The 20,003-nt window shown below is 42.6% G+C and overlaps 1 protein-coding gene across 1 annotated transcript in view; it reads left to right on the top strand.

Annotated features, from left to right (window-relative positions):
- RTF1 (RTF1 homolog, Paf1/RNA polymerase II complex component) overlaps positions 1-19,025 on the top strand; it is a 47,603-nt gene extending 28,578 nt beyond the window's left edge. Inside the window, exons 9-18 of the mRNA XM_005284697.5 lie at positions 849-931; positions 6,814-6,901; positions 6,997-7,104; positions 7,730-7,807; positions 9,487-9,608; positions 10,990-11,047; positions 11,633-11,710; positions 13,167-13,262; positions 14,626-14,737; positions 16,219-19,025. Of these exons, the coding sequence (XP_005284754.1) occupies positions 849-931; positions 6,814-6,901; positions 6,997-7,104; positions 7,730-7,807; positions 9,487-9,608; positions 10,990-11,047; positions 11,633-11,710; positions 13,167-13,262; positions 14,626-14,737; positions 16,219-16,325 (930 nt within the window). The 3' untranslated portion in view covers positions 16,326-19,025. The remainder of the gene's footprint in view (positions 1-848; positions 932-6,813; positions 6,902-6,996; positions 7,105-7,729; positions 7,808-9,486; positions 9,609-10,989; positions 11,048-11,632; positions 11,711-13,166; positions 13,263-14,625; positions 14,738-16,218) is intronic.
- The last annotated feature ends 978 nt before the right edge of the window (positions 19,026-20,003 follow it).

The raw sequence follows: 20,003 nt of genomic DNA, 5'->3' as shown, positions 1-20,003 counted from the left end.
TGATCAAGTAAGGATAAGTATGATTCCCGCTTCCTGTAATTTTTGGTCACTCCCGTAAATTCTTACCACGTAGTCTCTTGAGAAATCAGAAAGTATGCACTACGGTACCAGACATTTCCACTTTGCCTGTGCTCTTCAGAAGAGAGGGTAATTGGGGGAAAAAATGCTTTGCTGCTTCAAAATTGTTAGTGAATTTGAGGACGTTGGTGAAGGATTTAACACCAGCTGTGCTCAACAGTGAAGACAAGGTAGTGCTGTCAAACTGGTTTTCTGTACTGATGAGCAAGAACCTAGATCCATTTTTTCTCTTGTGCTAATTGTGTAAAATAAAATAATCTGACACATCGGACTACTCTTGGGGAGATAATTTAATCATTTCATAGCTGTTCATCACAGTGACTACATGAAAGAATATGGCAGCATCCTCTGAAGTTCCAATCAAAAACTGGTACTTCAGAATAATTGTGCTTAACACATGGGGCAGTGCTGAAGGTGTATTTTATTTCCTCCCCTTACCAAATACAGCTATTTTACTGTAGGATTATACATACCATGTTACTGGGGAAGAATTGAGACCACTTAAATGCCATACCTATTTCAGCTGGCATCGTAAACTGCCAGCTGAAGGTGAAGAACAAACCTATACGAAGTAACTTGTACAATATCTGCTAACATAGCAGGGACGAGTCTTCAGTGTAACTTTCTTTGCTCTAGATGATGATTTCTAGTTAGAATTATTAATCAGACTAAACAAGTGAAGAGGACTTTGAAGTATGGATAGTGTTCAGAAAATGGCATGGACTTGGTCCTCACAGTCTGTTCTTCTGCACATCTTTTTTATGGTTTAGGTTGCTGAAATCACTGGTGTTGTAGAAACTGCGAAGGTTTACCAGCTTGGGGGTACCAGGACAAATAAAGGACTACAGTTACGGTAAGGTGACAGAGTAATTTTATCAATTGGTGCATTGCCTCTTATGGGATGTAATGTTTTCTGTGTGGTATGGAGATGAGAGCCATAATAAAGCAGATTTTTTTTTTCTACCATCACAACATGCTTGTCAGAACACTCTTCCCCCTTAAATAGGGAGATGGTAAATAGCTCACAAAATGGCCATCTCGGTCCCTTGCGGTCTGAGAAATTCAGCTGGAGATTGCCAGAGCAAGTGTCTGTATATTCCTGCTGTGCAGTGTCAGCCATCTGTATTTTTTTTCTTCCTCTTCATCACCTCCACATAGGGCAATGGGGAAATGTATCTTCCTATGGCAGAGGCAGAACAGGGACCGGCGCACAGTGCTGCTTAAACACTAGATGGTGGATAGGTGGACATAATATCAAATCTCTCTCTCTCTCGGGTACCTATATGGACTCCATTAAAGATTGTGAGGCATTCAGCACGGTAATGCATTGATCCTCACAACATCCTGGTGAGGTAGGAAAATGAGACACTTGCTTTCTTAATTCTCCCAAATGTCTGGAGAATGCATATTGGTGCAGGTCTGCAGTAACTTGATAAACTCTCTCAAAGAGCCTTATTAATCATTCACACTTCTGATGGCTGCTAATAGCCTTTGCTGCCTAGTTTAAGGAGATAAATCCTTGCTCTAAGGGAATGTTCATCAGGGCAGCTAGCTTCCTCAGACAGGGATTCCCTGGTAATCTGAGAGTCCTGTGAGATGCTCAGCAGAAGTAGAATGCTGACTGCTGGTGGTGAGAACTTCTGATACTGTTTAGAAACTAGATGGAGGTTGTCTCCTTCACTTAGCATTAAGGACACTATAATTTAGTCGTCTTCTTCGAGTAGTGTCCCTATGGGTGCTCCACTGTAGGTGCGCTTGTGTCCTGCCCAGCTGATCAGAAAACTTTGGTAGCAGTGTCTGTTCAGCCTGCACATGTGCTATTTCCCCCTCATGCTCTGCCATGAGGCTAACCAGTGCGCACAGGTGAACCCCCCTCAGTTCCTTCTCAACTGCCCCAGCTAGATACTGAGCTATTAGCAGTCTGTTCATCGTATTATCTCTCGCTTAGCACTTCAATAGTTTAGTTAATCCCTTTCTGAGTTGTAGAACTTTCTTTATTTTCTTTCTTTAAAAAAACACCTTTGTCTGGGATTTGCCCCAGCATGGGCGTATGCCCAGTGCACTGGGCTTTAAGAGGTGCCTCATGTACAAGGAGGCCATCCCTGTAGCAGATAAACATTCCCACTGCATCTGCCCCCTCAGTCATACCCTGTGTCTGCTCCTGAACTACCGTGGTATGGCCAACTGTGGGCACCACCACCAGGACCTCTTCCACCACCCCAGTGGCCCTACTGGGATCCCTGCGTGGCGTACAGACTACAAGCCTCTCAAGCATCTAGTGTGGCCCACTGTGAGCCTTTGAGGTGCTCTCCCTCAGCCACAGTATCCAGAGCCTCTGAACCTCCAGTGGAGATTATGGAGAAACAGGAGGGTGGCTATGAGGAGGAAGTCACACCACAGATCCACATCTCTTCTTCCTCTCCAGATGAGGTAGTGATGCCCCTTCTGCTGTCCCTAGACCATTATTTCAGGCTCTTTCGAGATCTAGCTAAGTGGGTGGCAGACACATAGCAGGTTGCTCTTGAAGAGGTAAGACACCCATCAAAAACTCCTGGACATCTTGTACTCCTCCTCTTCCTCTAGAATAGCCTTCCCCATCAAAGAGGCCCTTCTGGACCCAGCCCAATTTGTGGCAACCCCAGCATCAGTCACGCCTACCTGCAAACAGGCCAATAAGAAATATGTCGCAGCTAAGGATGCGGAATTTTTGTCCCCCACTCCCACCCCCCCGACCTAATTCTATTGCGGATCAAGTAAACTCCCGAGGTTGTCAACACCAGGTGAAGCCCACTCCCAGTGATAGGGGTTGGAAGTCCCTTGACCTGTTTGAGAGAGAGGCCTATTCATCTGCCACACTGCAATTCAGAATTGCCAACTATCAAGCTCTGACAGCAAAATACGACTACAACAGTTACACCAAGCTTAAGGCGTTTATTGATAAGCTCCTGGAGTCACATCAGGAACAGTTTGGGGCCATTGTTAGTGAAGGACAACTGGTGGCCAAGAGAGCACTCCAATCAGTGCTTCATGCAGCTGACACAGCAGCCTGGTCCATCTCTTTAATGGTGGTAGGTGGAGCATCCTGGTTGCACCTGTCTGGCTTCCCTAAGGAAGTACAGACTACAGGAGAGGACCTCCCCTTTGTAGGGCACCAAATTGTTTGCCAAGAAGACTGATGCGTCCCTCCATACACTCAAAGACTCCATGGTCGTTCTCCGGTAATTAGGGATTTATACACCTGGACAAAAAAGAAAATCAGTCCGCAACCACAGCATAAATCCCGCACACCACATTTTGCAGCTCAATGCTATTATGAGCCACGAAGGAAAAAATCCAGATTTTTCCAAACGTAAATCATCAGATGCCCTGTCTTCCTCATCACAATCATCCACCTCAGATGTCTGCACAGAGATCCCCTTCCCGCAAACTTGCTCATCACTATTCCTCACCACCAACGCACCCCTCATAGGGTGGGGTGCACATCTCAACAATCTTACGACACAGGGCAAGTGGTCATCTACAGAGATCTCTCTTCACTTCAATCTCCTCAAACTCAGAGAGGTCAGGAATTCCTGCACCCACTTCTTTCCACTAATCAAGGGTACACACACAAGGGTCTTGACAGACAACACAACATACATGCGCCAGATCGCCCTCCCTTTTGTGTGGGTTATGGAACTGGTGCATTTCCCACAGCATCACAATATCAATGGCCTATCTTCCAGGAGTATAAAACACGATAGTGGGCTATCTCAGACACAAGTTCCCACGCAATCACGAACGGGAGATAAACTCAGCAGTACTACACAACATAATCAGATGGTGGGGGACACCATCTATAGACATGTTCGCAACTTACCTGAACAAGAAATGTCCACGCTGCAGGGCAGAAATAGGACAGTACTCCTTAGGGGATGCTCTTGTTCCATGGAAGAAGGACCTTCTCTACGTCTTCCCCCCCCATTCCCTCTATTTCTGAAAGTCCTGTTAAAAATAAAAAGAGAGCAAACATCATATCAATTGCTCCCTCCTGATTGAGAGAGACGTGGTACCCTTACCGGTCATAATTGGCGAATGCCTGCTGATATCTCTCTAACCCGCTCCATACCTCCTCTCGCAGAACGAAGGATGCACTCTCTATCCCAGACTGTAGATACTCTGACTCGAGGCCTGGCTCCTTCATGGTTCCAGCACATAGAAAGATCCTGCTCTGAGGAGGTACAGGGTATATTACTACACAGTAGAAAATCGGCTACACCTTGTACTTTACCTGCAAAAGTGGACCATGTTTTAAGTTTGGTGCAATTCCAGACAAATTTCCCTGACATCGACTATTCTTCCGATGATATACTGACTCTCAAGAAATCAGGATTATCTCTTAGTTCACTCAATGTTCACCTAGCCGGCATAGCAGCTTTCCATCAACAAATAGAGGGATACTCAGTGCTCTCACACCCAACCACAAATCAATTCCTCAAGGGTATAGTAAACCTTTTTCCCCACCTCAGACATCCTACCCCAACATGGGACCTAAACTTAATACTAAAGAGACTGACTAGACAGCCTTTTGAACCCATGACTGGCTACTTGTGTACTCACAAAGCAGTCTATGAAGACAGCCTTCCTGTTGGCGATCACCTCGGTGAGAAGAATAGGGGAAATAGCGGCACTGATGGCACACCCCCCTTTATACAATATTTTTTCAGGACAAGCTTACTCTTACACTACACCTGAGTTCGTCCCCAAGGTGACCTCATCTTTTCACATAAACCAACTGATTCACCTCCTGACCTTTTACTCTAAGCCTCACCATGATAACAAGGAGGCTATACCGCACACACTAGACATTAGAAGAGCCCTGGCCTTTTACCTGGACAGGATGAAGGCTTTTAGGAGATCTCCTAAGCTTTTTCTTTCCATTGCACAAAGGTTTAAAGGTGCAGCGATATCTTCCTAGAGACTCTCCAAATGGAACTTGAACTGTATCAAACACTGCTATCAGGTTCATAATGTAGTACCTCCATCTGGAATTCACGCACAATCCATGAGATCGGGTTCCTCGTCTGTCGCCTTCCTTAGGCATGTCCCTATCTCTGAAATCTGCAGGGCAGCAACCTCTGTGTCTGAGCATACCTTCGCAAAACACTATGCGATTACCAGGGGCTCTGCTTCTGATGCTATCTTTGCTTCCGCAACATTGTCATTCATAACAGACTAGATGCTGAAGCCCCAGCCTCCCATTAGGGATACTGCACGGGAGTCACCTGGAGTGGAGGACCCATAGGGACACTACTCAAAGAAGAAGAGGAAGTTACTCACCTTGTGCAGTAATGATGATTCTTTGAGATGTGTGTCCCTGTGGATACTCCTAGTCATTGTGTTTCTGGGTCGAGACCCATGTCTCTTCCCCTTGTGATCAGGATATTTGCAGGCTGCACAGTTCCCTGCTTTCCCTGTTTGTTTCCTAGCCAAGACAGTCTGCTGAAACAGACCTGTTTTGCTCTCTCTTCAGAGACGGATAAAGAGTATAATTGCTATAGATATGTTACCACACAGTTCTTTCTAAGCAAGCCTACTTTATACTTAAGGTATACACATTACAGAGAAAATAATAAAAGAATCTCCATGCACACTAATAAGCTTACCGGGAACCCCAGTCCTAACATGGATTCTGGCAGGATAAGTCCTTTAACGGCCCACTGTAGGGGAGTCCTTGTGTTTAACAGTTCACCACAGCTCCAGCTCAGAACAAGCACCCAGTCCAATGGGGCCTTAATAGACCAAGTTCTTCCAGTCCTCCTCGAAGGATTGGGACCTTCCATGGATCAGCTGTCTTGTCCATTGGCTGGATCAGGAAGAAGACCCTGAGTCCATCTAAACCCAGGTTATTTATCAGAAAGTATTTTCTTTGTCTGTTGGTCACTGGAGAATCCAGTTTGAACTAGAATATGTATCTCTCGGGAGGCAGGGGTAAGGGGAGATGGCCTGGCTTCCAAGGCTGATGGAGGAAGTTCATTTAGCATTCTCCCTCCTGCTAGAGAAGATGCATACGATGCCACAACAACACATAGTTGCATTTTTAATACAATTTACCCCAAAAGTATTAACCCAATTTCAGTGAGGTTTAACTTTATTGAATTAAGTTTATCTTAATTCTGTTAAGCTTGTTCACAACATCACAGGATATTGTCAGTCTGTCTCATTAATTTCCCAAGGTAGAGTCACTTAAACAGCTCAGGGCAGGGAGAAACCAACACACATTGACCAATAAGGTTACAGAACAGGAATCATTACAACAGTTCACCAGGGCCCTGCTTCAGAGCTTCCAAACAAGTCCACAAACCCAAGTCTGAGAATAAGTTAGGCTTTCCTCCTGGTGCCTGAGAGAAACCACCACCCACTGCAGCCTACCTGGTTTCTCCTCCCCTCAGCTTCTTGCTCCTGTGTTTAAATACCCCAGCCCTCTTTGATTATCCCTGGGCTGTCGGGCAGTACACTCCCTCCCCCCAATACAGTCTTTCACATGCACTGACCCACCAGTGTGTGCAGGAATTTTGGGATGGAGGTAGACATGCAGTGAACAAAGTGAGAGTAGCCTAAATTGTCACTCAACTGGCTAGAGTGCATTGAACCTTTGTCTTTCTTTGTAGACCCAAGTCCTTGCCCTTTATCCAGCAGATGGACAAATTGCTGTATTGGTTGGCATATGAGTTTTCCTTTTTTTCCTTGTTGCAGGCATGGCAGTGACCAGCGTGTGTTTCGTCTGGAGTTTGTCTCAAATCAGGAATTTACTGAAAGTGAGTTCATGAAGTGGAAGGAAGCGGTGAGTTTTCCTGAATTTTTCCTCTTCACAGCAGCTCTCTGCTAGAGAGATTCTGATGAGCAGAGAATGATCTTGACTCCTGTTTTTGTATCTAGATGTTCTCTGCTGGGATGCAATTGCCTACACTAGATGAGATAAACAAGAAGGAAGTGTCCATCAAAGAAGCCCTCAACTACAAATTTAATGACCAAGACATTGAGGAGGTAAATGAATTGACTGTACTTTGAGATGTGGCCCTGTAAGTAAGGTCTCCTAGAGTGCTCAAAAGGAGCAGGAATTCATAGGAGCAGAGCCCTGGCGCTTGTGAAGTCAGACGTGCTTGGTTTCACTGTGGTGGGGCTGAGTGGGAAAGGTACAAGTAACAAAATTAAGTGGAATAAATGGAAGAGATGGAAAGAATAGTTTAGGGTCTAATCAGGCCTGATTTTTAATGCCCACTCCTATTTTATTCTATCCTCTCTGTGTTCTGTGCCCAGTCTCAGGCTTGTGCTGCAGACTTGCAAAGGGTTCCTTCGCTTTGTTACTCCTCTGAGCAGAGTAAAATAGTACAATAGTACTCTTTACTAGCTCAGTATTTACTGAGTGTGATTTGGTGTCATTAGTCTGTTATAGGCCAGAATATACAGTAAAAGGTTGTAACTTGTTAGTTTGTGTTTTGGTAGAGTAATGAATGCAGATGTCAGATACAGCTGAAAAAAAAGTTCTGGAGAAGTAAATATTGTCTTATGTTTAATGGGACCAGTTGGCCTGTCACTTGTAGCTCCTCCAGGTATTATAAAATGAATATATTGTTATAACTTCTCTCTTCTGTTCTGCTTCATGTGAAAGATTGTGAAAGAGAAAGAGAGGTTCCGAAAAGCCCCTCCCAACTATGCCATGAAGAAAACTCAGCTATTAAAGGAGAAGGTAAGAGATGATACTCGCCTACTTAGTGCAAAGCTCTCTTGATTGAAGAATCCAAGTTTATTTGGATGCTAATTATAACCAAAGCACCACGTACTCTGCAGCAACTTGACTTAAATTCTACAGCAAATATAACGCAGAGAACTGCTGGGTTCCAGAACATCTGGAGCCCATAAGAACATAAGAAAGGCCGTACCGGGTCAGACCAAAGGTCCATCTAGCCCAGTATCCTGTCTACCGACAGTGGCCAATGCCAGGTGCCCCAGAGGGAGTGAACCTAACAGGCAATGATCAAGTGATCTCTCTCCTGCCATCCATCTCAGTCGGCATCATTACATTCCTTCACCATTGGAGGGCGCTTGCTACCTGCTGATGAGGCATAACAGCCAGCAGCTGTCTCGACTGTCCTTTCTTGTCCTCAGGGTGAGACGCTCCTAGTTGGTGGCTGTAGAAGCTCACTTTCTTTCCTCGTTGTTGCTACTATAAACTCTTCGGAGAATTTGAAAATTGCTTGCCTATATTGTTTTTTTACAGCCTGCTGTTCAAATTCCTATTGAAAGGAATAGATGGCTGAACCATTTACTGGCTGTTATGGTTTCTTTCCATGTCACCGTCTCATGTGAAGAGAATTGAATATTCAGAGCCTTGAGTGGCTTACTTGGTCATGTGCATAGCACAGGCGTAAAAGTCAAACAGTTTAAAATACCTTTTGAAGAATAAAAATTGCCGTAGCTTCTCACACCAAGGAAAAAATCTACACTTGGTTTTCTCATTAAGTTTGATACTAGAAAATACAAACCCAAGAAAACAAGGGATTTAGCATTCTGTTAACTTTGCTCTTGCACACTTTGGACTGATTTAACTTTATAGATAAGCCATCATTTACTGAAATTCACTGATGCAGAGTTGTGGGTTGTGTGATGGTGTGTATTCAGTTTTAGCGAGACAAGGTGGGTGAGGTAATATCTTTTATAGGACCAACTTCTGTTGGTGAGAGAGAAGCTTTTGAGTTTTTCCTTTCTGAAAGGATGTCTGATCACTGCCACCAGGTGGCACACTAGACAAAGGTTGTATTGTATATCTCAGGGGTCGGCAACCTTTCAGAAGTGCTGTGCCGAGTCTTAATTTATTCACTCTAATTTAAGGTTTCGCATGCCAGTAATACATTTTAACGTTTTTAGAAGGTCTCTTTCTATAAGTCTATAATATATAACTAAACTATTGTTGTATGTAAAGTAAGATTTTTTAAATGTTTAAGAAGCTTCATTTAAAATTAAATTAAAATGCAGAGCCCCCCCTGGTGGCCAGGACCTGGGCAGTAAGAGTGCCACTGAAAATCAGCTCGTGTGCCACCTTTGGCACCCATGCCATAGGTTGCTTACCCCTGGTATATCTCATTGAATGAGGAGGCTGATTTAAACTCCCATTGCATTAACTAAACTAAAATTCATAATTGCAATAATAATCAGTCTTTTCCTGTACCAGGCAGGGGAAAGATGAGTTTTAATCAAACTATAGCAGCCTTCTGTATAGGAACGAAAAATGAGATCCTCTTATTCTAGTGGTAGAAGTAAGAATGCCACTGAAGTAAAACAGGCTAGATGACTCTAGGTCTATCCCTAATATCTATGACTGGCCCTGTGGTGGAGAATTATGCCTAACAAATTACTGGTTGGTTGAAGGCTATGGCAGAGGACTTGGGGGACCAGGACAAGGCAAAACAGATTCAAGATCAGCTTAATGAACTGGAAGAAAGAGCAGAGGCCCTGGACCGCCAGCGGACAAAAAACATTTCTGCAATCAGGTAGGTACCTGAAGTTGGCATTGTCCCTTCAGAGCACATTAATAAAAAGGCAACAGAAGAGAGAAACCAATAAAAAAAATTTAGTGCTATTTGCAAGTTCTGGCACTTCTTTCCTGTACATGTACTTATCACCTGAATACCTTGATTGCTAATTATGCTACTTATTCACTTGCTGTTTCTCTCCATCTGATCATATGCACCAGAATCAGTTTCTTGTTGTCAAAAATGAAATCTTTCTTCCCAACCATCTCAAATAAAGAGTTGTGTGCCAGAAAATGATTGCCAGTGAGAGCAATCATTTAAATAAAATGACTATTAAAAAATGAGCATAAAGGAAAAAATTAGAAAGGCCAAGGCACAAAATGAGATTAAACTAGCCAGGGACATAAAGGATTACTTAGCCCTGGTAAGGCCTCAACTGGAATACTTTGTCCAGTTCTGGGCACCACACTTTAGGAAAGATGTGGACAAATTGGAGAAAATACAGAGGAGAGTTAAAAAAAAAAAAAGATGAAATGTCTAGTAAACATGACCTACGAGGAAAGATTGAAAACACTGGATTTGTTTAATCTGGAGAAGAGAAGATTGAGAGGGGACAAAGCAGTCTTCAGGTACATAAAAGGTTGTTATGAAGAGGAGGGAATTGTTCTCCATATCTACCGAAGACAGGACAAGAAGCAACGGGCTTAAATTGCAGCAAGTGAGCTTTAGGTTAGGAAATTTTTCCTAAGGTCTAACTGCAAGGGTAGTTAAGCACTGGAACAAATTATCTACTGAGGCTGTGGAATCTCCTTTGGAGGTTTTTGTAAGAACAGGTTAGACAAATACCTGTCAGGGATGATCTTCTAGATCAGGGGTTCTCAACCTTTCTTTCTAAGGCCCCCTGCAACATGCTATAAAAACTCCATGGCTCGCCTGTGCCATGTTGACTGTTTTCTGCATATAAAAGCCAGGGCCGCCACTAGGGGGTAGCAAGCAGGGCAATTGCCTGGGGCCCCACACCAGAGGGGGCACCACAAAGCTAAGTTGCTCAGGCTTCAGATTCCACCCCTTGTGGTGGGGTTTGGGACCCCGGTTGCAGTCCCATGCGGCGGGGCTTTGGGTTTCTGTCCTGGGCTGTAGCAAGTCTGATGACAGCCATGCTTGGCGGACCCCCTGAAACCTGCTTGCGGCACCCCAGGGGGCCTCGGGTTGAGAACTGCCGTTCTAGATAATACGTAGCCCTGCCTCAGTGAAGGGGACTTGAATAGATGTCCTATTAAGGTCCCTTCCAGTCCTGGGTTTCTATGATTTCCTGCTTTTGGGTAGTGTGCATTAAATAACACTGTTGTTGTACTCTGTCTCCTCTCCCCTCCTCTCTGCCCCCCCTTCTTTTTTGCAGTTACATCAACCAGAGGAATAGAGAATGGAACATTGTGGAGTCCGAGAAGGCTCTAGTGGTAAGGAATGTTGAAGCAATACTTGGGCTACCAGAAAAAAAGGAATTTGTAGGGGAGTGGCAGGTAGCTAATTACATGGTGAGGTTTACCACATTTTATTTTATCCTACAAGATGTTCTTTAAAAACAAAACAAAACTCAGAAAGTGGTATTATAAAGAAATTACTTGCCCCTCCCATGACCAGCCCCATTCTCAGCTGGTTTCCATGGTGGTTGTAATATTGGCATACTGGGCATTGCATAAGTCAGAAATCCAGACTTAAGGGAGTATAGTAATGGAGGGAAATACTGCTCTGCCCTGTAGTGCTTTTCATTCAAGGGACTTTAAAGTATTTTAACAAACACTAATTAAGCCTCACAACATCAGTGAGAGGTATGCAAGTAGTCTCTCCACTTTGTCTTTCAGGGAGTAGAGTGATTGGAGTGTAAAATTTGTGGATATGATCTATTAGAGGTTATTGGTGGTGCTTGCTGTCCTTCTAACCTTGATGCTGCAGATGGCTATGGGTGTCTGTAGGGGGGTTGACAAAGGCAAGACAGGTGAAAGTAGTGAGCTATGTAAGACTGTTCATTGCTTCTTCTGCAGGCTGAAAGTCACAATATGAAAAACCAGCAAATGGACCCTTTTACTAGGCGGCAGTGCAAGCCCACAATAGTTTCCAATGTAAGTATAACACTGAAGTCAGTCCAAGGCAAATGGAGGATGGTAGGGAGCAGTGCAGACTGTCCGTGTGTGGAATAAAAAGGAAAAGAATAAATATACTGTAGTGGCACAGTCAGGAAGGACTATTGGGAACAGTTGTCCAGATACAATGGTGCTACATACTGGGGCCAGAATCGGTACACCCACTGCAGAGAAAAGGTGTTATAGCCCATTATTCTTGGTGAAGTGTATTGGAGATGTAGTGGTCCAGGCCTGGACATGGAGGAGCGGGGAGATGATGGTGCTCTGGAACTCACTAGAAATATAGGACAGCTTTGGGACAATAACCTGCTCTGTGCTGGTATAGCTGCACAGTGAGACTCTGGAACATAATATATGTTTTAACGCTTAAAATATTCAGTTGAGTGCATAGTTTCCTAAAACATCCGAGGGGGAAGAGAGAGACTGTGGACTGGAAAGCAGTGACTCTGAAAAGGATTTAGGGGTCATAGTGAACAAGCAGCTCAACATGACTTCATGGTGCACTGCTGTGGCAAAAAAGGGCTATGTGATCCTTGTATAAATGGGAGTAGGTGTAGGGAGGGGTTTTTACCTCTGTAGCACATTGGAATACTGCATAGAGTTTAGGAGTCCACAGTTTAAAAAGGATGTTGAAAAGTTGGCGAGGGTGCAGAGAAGAGTCACGCAAATTACTGGAAGACTGGAGAAGATACTTTACAGTAAAAAGAACAGGAGTACTTGTGGCACCTTAGAGACTAACAAATTTATTGGAGCATACGCTTTCGTGGACTACAGCCCACTTCTTCGGATGTATATGCATATATGTATATGCATATGCATCCGAAGAAGTGGGCTGTAGTCCACGAAAGCTTATGCTCTAATAAATTTGTTAGTCTCTAAGGTGCCACAAGTACTCCTGTTCTTTTTGAGGATACAGACTAACATGGCTGCTACTCTGACTCTTTACAGTAAGAGACTTAAGCTTATCAAAAAAGATTGAGGTGAGTTGATTCCAGTGTACAAGTACCTTTTATGGGGAGAAAATACCCCATACTGAAGGGCTCTTTAATGTAGAAATGAAAAGCATGACAAGATCCAATAGCTGGAAGCTAAAGCCAGAAAAATTCAAGTTGGAAATTAGGCACAGGGTTTTTGGGTTTTTTTTAGCAGTAAGGGTCATTAATCATTGGAACAAATCACCATGGGAAATGGTGGATTCTCCCCCTCCTGATGTCTTCAAATCAAGACTGGATGCTTTCCTGGAAGTTATGCTTTCACCAAACACAAGTTATTGGGCTCAATACAGGGGTAACTGTGTGATATAGAGAAAGTCAGACTAAATGATCTAATTGCCCATTTGGGCCTTAAGCTCTCTGAATCTGAGTGTTTTGAGTTTTAATGTCAGGGCAGATCTCGCCACAGAAATACAGTTGCTCACTGTCTCTCTTGCTCGTAGTCCAGGGATCCTGCTGTCCAAGCTGCCATCCTCGCCCAACTAAATGCAAAATATGGATCTGGTGCTTTACCGGACGCTCCAAAGGACATGGGCAAGGCAAGTACTGCATCCCTCCTCTGCTGTGTTCCTCCAGCTTTTTATTTAGAATCCTGCAGTGTAATTTTAAGGTACCATTACTATTTATTTGTATTATCATACAGCCTTGGAATCATGGCTATAGAGAAGTGTTGTATTAATTGAGATGGAATGTATAGGCCCAAAGAATTAAAGGTGTTAACGTGACCCTGTTACTGTCCAGTATTAAACAGTGTTACACAAGGTTTGAGGTACAGAGACCTCAGGCTGCTTAGTACCATGGCACAAACACCATTAAATTTAACCTTTTATTAAAAATACAGAACGGGGGAGGGAAAAAGAAAGCATTTGAAATGTAAACTATTAAGTTAACATGAAAACCTTATTTTCCTTGTACCCTTTTGCTGGAGAGCATTTTCAAAAAGAAACTTCTCCACACCCTCTAATTAGCAGGGTATTACATGACATTAAAGGTGGTAATAGCTGTCCTTTTGGAGGAAAGAAAAGAAGTTAGTTGAGCTGCTTTTATTTACCTTTTGGTTACAGCAGTGTTGTGAAATACACACTCTTAGCCAGCTAAGCCAGGCTTTTATTAGACAGAAGGAAAAAGGAGAGGGATAGAAAAGAGAAGAAAATTAAGTGAGGGAGGGAAAGGGGACACAAGGGGACAGGGAAGACAGTCTTTTACCCAAGTGGTGGTCAGGATTCAGGTGGAGATGGCAATGTCATTTGGGTCCCTTTTGCACCCCCCACCTCCGGCCCCCAGTCTGATTAGGACATATTTTCAGGATTAGGATGATGGAGGCCTAATGGTTTCACGGTGGATCGCAAGGTCTGAGAGATGGTGAGAATGGCAGCCCCGATGGTGAAGCTTGCTTTTTCCTGTTCGCCAGTCTTTTAGCCAGAGTCCATATTTGTACTTCAATTGTTTTCCCCCAAAGTCTTTTAAAGACCCCCAAAAGGGAGTGGTGGGGCAATACCCCATCCCCTCATTATTTTGTTCACCGATTAGGCCTAATTTTCTACATACCCATTTTGGTTAATTGATTTCCAGTTCCATACTTCTCTTGTTTACCTGGCATGATCTCAACACTGGCCTTGAGTTATATCAGCAGGCCTTTTAGGTTGGACTAATTCAGTCTTCGTCTCCATTTTGGACCTCTTTTTATCTGTTTGTTGTTCTAGGTTACTGTGACATTTTGTGAATTTTCACTCACTTTTTACAATTAAGCTCATAATTAGGATAAATGTGTAGCCTCTGTTACAACAGAAGAACAGAGTGAACATGTTGTTGGCTAATAAAACTTTCTCATCTCTGGCTTTGACTCTACTTTGTCAGATTTGTGCTGCTGCTGCTTCTGCTGAAACTTTGTTTAAATTTCAGGGTCAGGGGAAGGACAAAGACGTGAATTCGAAATCAGCTAGTGACCTCTCAGAGGACCTGTTCAAAGTGCATGACTTTGATGTAAAGATTGATCTCCAGGTTCCCAGCTCAGGTGGGTGTCTCTTATGTATGTGCAGGGAGGTGATTTTACAGTTCTGCTAGATTACAGAAGTATATGGACCAGGGCTGCCAGTTTTATTTGGGAATCAACTGCTGTCTGGATCAGCAGCAGATTTGGGAATGGAACTTACAGGCTTTGTTAGGCCTTGGCAAGTACCTTTAAGGGAAGGTGCTGTACCACAGGAACATCTGTGACTTTGCTTTGAGATGCATGTTGCTAGTAAAATGCTTGGGGCACCAGGACAGTAGCCTAATGAGGTAAGGAGATAAGATGTTAATTGTAGCAGTGAACTTGTGGGTTCCTCTCTACATAGTCTTTTTGATGGTGGCGTTTGTTTAAGCAGTGCCAGCAATAGGCTTGAGACACATAGGAAGACAAGGCCCCTGTCCCAAAGAGCTTGCAATCTAAACAGACAACTTTATAAATGTAGGGAGTGGGTGGGGGTGTAACATAGTGTGAATGATGATTAACTTGCATCAGGTTGCTGGGAGGACTAGAGCTAGCAGGGCTCTCTGAAGAGGACCATGGGACTGATCCAATATGGAAGTTCCTATGTTCCCAAGTAGTTTCAGGAGGGAAATGAAGGAGAACATTAAGTTGTAGCAGAACAGGCCAAGAAGGGCCTTGTAGGCATAAAGATCAGTGTGGAAGAAGTCAGAAAGACAAGAGTTGAAGGACACACAAGCGGGTAGTGGGAGCAAAGGGCTTTGGAGGAATGAAGTGAACAAGGGAGGCAAATCCAAAGAGAAGAGCCAAAAGGTGGACAACGCAGTGTATGCCATGGCAGGGAGCTTAAATCTAATGTAAGAATGGGTGATGAGTTGGGATTTTGCAAAATGTGGCTTTTACTTCTGAGAAAGAACCAGTATCGGGATCTGAGATTGACTGTATGTGCTCAGAGCAGATAGATTCTTTGAAGTTGCATCTTGACATTAGTGTGTTGGATGGATTGAAGGAGAATGAGATGGGAGTCAGGGAGGCTGCACTACTCAATGTGAAAAAACCTGGCTTGGACAAAGCTTTTTATTATGGAAGTAAAGAAATGTTGCATAGAAAACTTGACTGGTTTCACCCCCCTGTGAGGTGTGTCCTGTGTCTCTGCTATGCTCATGTAACAAATGTCCTTCGTTGTCAGAACACTGCAATGCAGCATGTGAGACAGCAACATTAGTAACTTCAGAGTAGTTTCTTCCGGAGATGGAAGCGTTGGTGGCAGAGAGCAGGTTTAAGAGGTGCAAAGTCAAAATTGAACATGTTTGTCACATAATTGGAAATGCCCTTAGTTCAATGTACTATTAATTTATGTTTAGCAGAGAAGCTAAACATATTTCCAAGGTGAAGTTGTCACAAAGAAGCTTCGTTTATTTTTTTGCAGGGAAGGCTGAAATCTCTTCTCTCCTACCGTTACCACCAAGCAAAAGAACTTCCACTTCCATGACTTCTAGCACTGACTTTCTGTTATTTCCCCACAGAGTCTAAGACGCTTGCCATCACCTCCAAAGCTCCACCAGCAAAAGATGGTGCCCCTCGGCGATCATTGAACCTGGAAGACTACAAGAAAAGGCGGGGGCTTATTTGAGCATACCCACTCCGCTGCTTCCGATCCTGCATGCTCCATGATGATGTCCCAACTTCTCTTCTTCCTCCCTTTTCAGTTTCCCTTCTGGGTTGGAGCAGCAATGGAGCTGGGAAGAGACTCTTTAAAACTGCCAGTCATCTGTAACATAAACCATTTGACTATTTACTGTATAGACCTCCCTTCTTGCCCTTTCACAAATGTGGATCTGTGCTATTTGGGGTTCTCCCACTTCTTTTAGTTTAATTTTTTTTTTAATTGATGCAGCTCGTTGGTCTACTCTAAGTGTTCAGTATTAGCCTCAAGTTGGGATTTCGGTAGGAATCTCTTTGGTGGTGGCAGCATCGGCACTTGGTGATCTCTCCTTACGTACCACCACAGGCATGGCGAGTAAACATTGGCACAAGACCTTTTGTGGCTTGAAGGTCATCTGCACTTTCTTCCATCTCTTCTTCCTCCTCCTAGCTCTGGAGAAGGGAAACTTCAAAAACTGGCTTAGGTTCAAAGTGTAAATTTTTGGGGGGGAGGGTGTTACGTGACTTTTTTTCAGGTGTTTTTTATCATTTTTTTATGCTGCAGTACTATTTGTATCAGTCTGTCACATTTCTTTACGGCTGTTTTGAATTTCTACCAGCTGTATTTGAGCATCTGAAATTGAAAGAAAGAAACTCATTAAATGTGATTCTTAATAAACAGGCCTGGCTTATATAGCTGTGTACCTTCACGTTCCCCTTTTTACTCACACATACTTGTTGAGAGTTCCACAAACAGCTCTTGTATGAGACTCGTCCTCTGTAGATTTGTAGTGTAGCCTGAGTCTCTTGCTGTAACTGAATGAAGTAGATCCTTCTGGGATGCCCCTGGGCACTCATTAGGTAGGCTCCTATATTTCTTCTACAAATCCAACTAATCATTCAACGTCCCATCTTTCTCATGTCACCTTGTCTTTACTGGGCTTCAACCTGTTTGTGGTTTTTCGTTTTTTTGCTTTGTGAACAATTCTAAACTTGGCTTTAAAAAAAATATCAGTTCATATTGTGTGGAAGGGGAAGGACAAGGTAGAAACTGTACTGAAAATGTATGAGGGCAGTTGCTGATACATATTTTCTATATATAACTGGTACAGGTGCAGTAAAACACTAGCACAAGGATTGTATGGCTTTATGGAATGTTTGACTAGAAACAAGATGACTGCTTGATAATCACTCAGGTGTAAAAATCCAAGTGTAAATATAAGTGGCATTTAACAAAGCTTTTCAAAACAAATACAACTGAATATACTGAACTAAGAACTAAATTAAAAAAGCATTAGAGGTCTGACAATTCAGAGGCCCTGATTGAGTTAAGTACCAAAGCATGAGCTGAAGTGCTGAACAAATAAGGATGCTCTTCTAAATTGAGGCTTGAAGGAACGGAAGATCCTGACACCTCCTCATGGAGTGTTGTAGCATGATTTTTCTAAGAGTCCATATAGTGGTGATATCTAAACCTGAGTCTGACTCTTGGTGACTTGCTTGTTGGATCCTTAATGAAACTTTAATCTAGCTCTTATTTTAATTTCCTTTTGTTAATTTTTTAACAGTAGTTTTAAAGAAATGTCATGTAATTGTGTGAAAATTGATATAATGAACTGTGTATAAAAAAATTCCACCTCTGAAGCAGCTCATATTTGCTGTGTAAACAAATTGTGGACTTTTTAATAGCTTATTTACTAGATAGTCCATAGCTTTGGAACTCCTTTATGGACTGTTGTGTAAATATGTAATCATAGACTTTTCCCTTGATTGTCTGTCTGTAGCAACTTCTCTGGAGCTGTTGTGGGCTCTCATTTACATATGTCCTTTTGACATTTTTTTAAAAAGTGGATTTATGGAATCTGCCATTATCGCTTCATAGGAGACATCATGATCCACTGGATAGATATGCATTTGGTATCATTTTGGTTTCGCAGCAACTACAATGATGTTACATATATGTAATAAAAAAAACTTTATTTGCAGTAGACAGTTTCCCAACTATCAAAATTTCTGAAGATTTACTAAAGAATAACTGCAAAATTGTGCAAGGCAAAACTTGAATTGCCTACAAAAATTACTAAAAACTATTGTGGGTTACAATGACTACAGAGAAACTTTTTACTCCTAAATTCTTTTTACGTGCTTTTCATCCCAGAGTAAACGTCTACAACCGAGTTACAAACTAAGAAACAGGCTTTATAATAAACAGTGATGAGACCTTGATAGTGTTGTAAATAGTACATCTGCTTTGTTTTCCCACATTAATTAATGGAGTTTATCAAATTAAAAAGACAGGTTCACACAGTGAATTTAGTGTGCAGAACTTGTAAAGTGGTTATGTCCTGAGCATCCCCAGTTATCAGCTACCACTTGCCGCCTTCTGGAAGTCTCAATGGTTTCTGCGGAAATACTGTCGAACAGAGGCAATAGCCCAGGAGTTACTGTATGCAAATCACTCTGCGTTGAGAATAATGCATCAAGGGACTCCATTTCTTGAATAGTTACAGAACTAATTGTGTATGAAGATGTAATCTTATTTTTGCTTTTTTAAGTGCATGTAAAGGTGAGTGACACCTCCCGCTCATTGGGAAGGGATGGGTTTATTTGTTTTTGTTTCATTGGTGTCCTAGCTGAGTTCATTACAAATGTACAGACTTCTATAAATAAACTTGGTTGGTTGGTTTAATAAGGTTGATCATGTTTAATCCCTGATATGAGGCACTCCGGTCTCCACATGCTTGGAACCTGTTTTTTCCCATGTTCCTATGCATTTTTGTCCATAACACGACTTGAAATGATTAAAAAACACCAACATTATAAAAAACTTATTGAAAAGTGCTGCTGTTATTAATGGGAAAATGGACAGTTGTTTTCTGAGCAGCTCTCTACTTCTGAGTACAAGAAAATCAAGTGTGGGCTCCATGATGCTGTTGAGTGAAGTAGAGCCACTGGGAAGGATAGGCACTATGATTTATGCCTTTCTATTGTCCCTCACTGCAGACCCAAACTTACCTCTATTCATTCCACAGAAACCTGAGCTGCTCTTCTCCCACCTCATTATTTGTCAGAAATGCTGAAACATGAAACTGAGGTCAGAGAAGCTATTTAAAGAAATGGATCCCACATCACTTAAACTTCCTTCAGTTTTATCTGGCTTGTCTCCTGGCTTGCCCTCCATACACACAGGCCCTTGTCTGAAGAGAGCTATCATAAAACTAGGTGGCTTATAAAACTCTTGTTTTGATAGCATGGTTTTTTTTTTTCCTGACATTTTCTAAATTGGTCTAGAGACTTCTCATCGAGGAATCTTTTCTTAAGAAAACAAATCTGCAGAAACTGACTCTATCTCACTAAATCCATTGGGAAAATTCAGTGTGTCTGGATCATCTGCTAAGTGTGCTATTTATAATAGTTTGTCTTGTCACTTTTAGGTAGGTATATACCTATTGGTCACTGTTGAACACTTTAAAATACATCTGTGCTTTTGTCTTCCTGCTGAATTTTAACTAAATGCACTTTTAAAATGCTAAGTGGAATCTTGCAGGGTCACAAGACTTCTGGAAGTTTTCATCAAGGCAATATTTGGGCATGGGTGGGGGGGTAGATAAAAAAATATTTTTTGCTTATGTAGGTAAAAATCGGGGTGCTGGTTCCCTGAAGAAAG

Source organism: Chrysemys picta, chromosome 4, assembly GCF_011386835.1.
Source record: "Chrysemys picta bellii isolate R12L10 chromosome 4, ASM1138683v2, whole genome shotgun sequence".
Taxonomy (NCBI): Eukaryota; Metazoa; Chordata; order Testudines; family Emydidae; genus Chrysemys; species Chrysemys picta.
The sequence above is the reverse complement of the archived record's forward strand: the minus strand, read 5'-3'. Positions and strand labels throughout refer to the sequence as shown.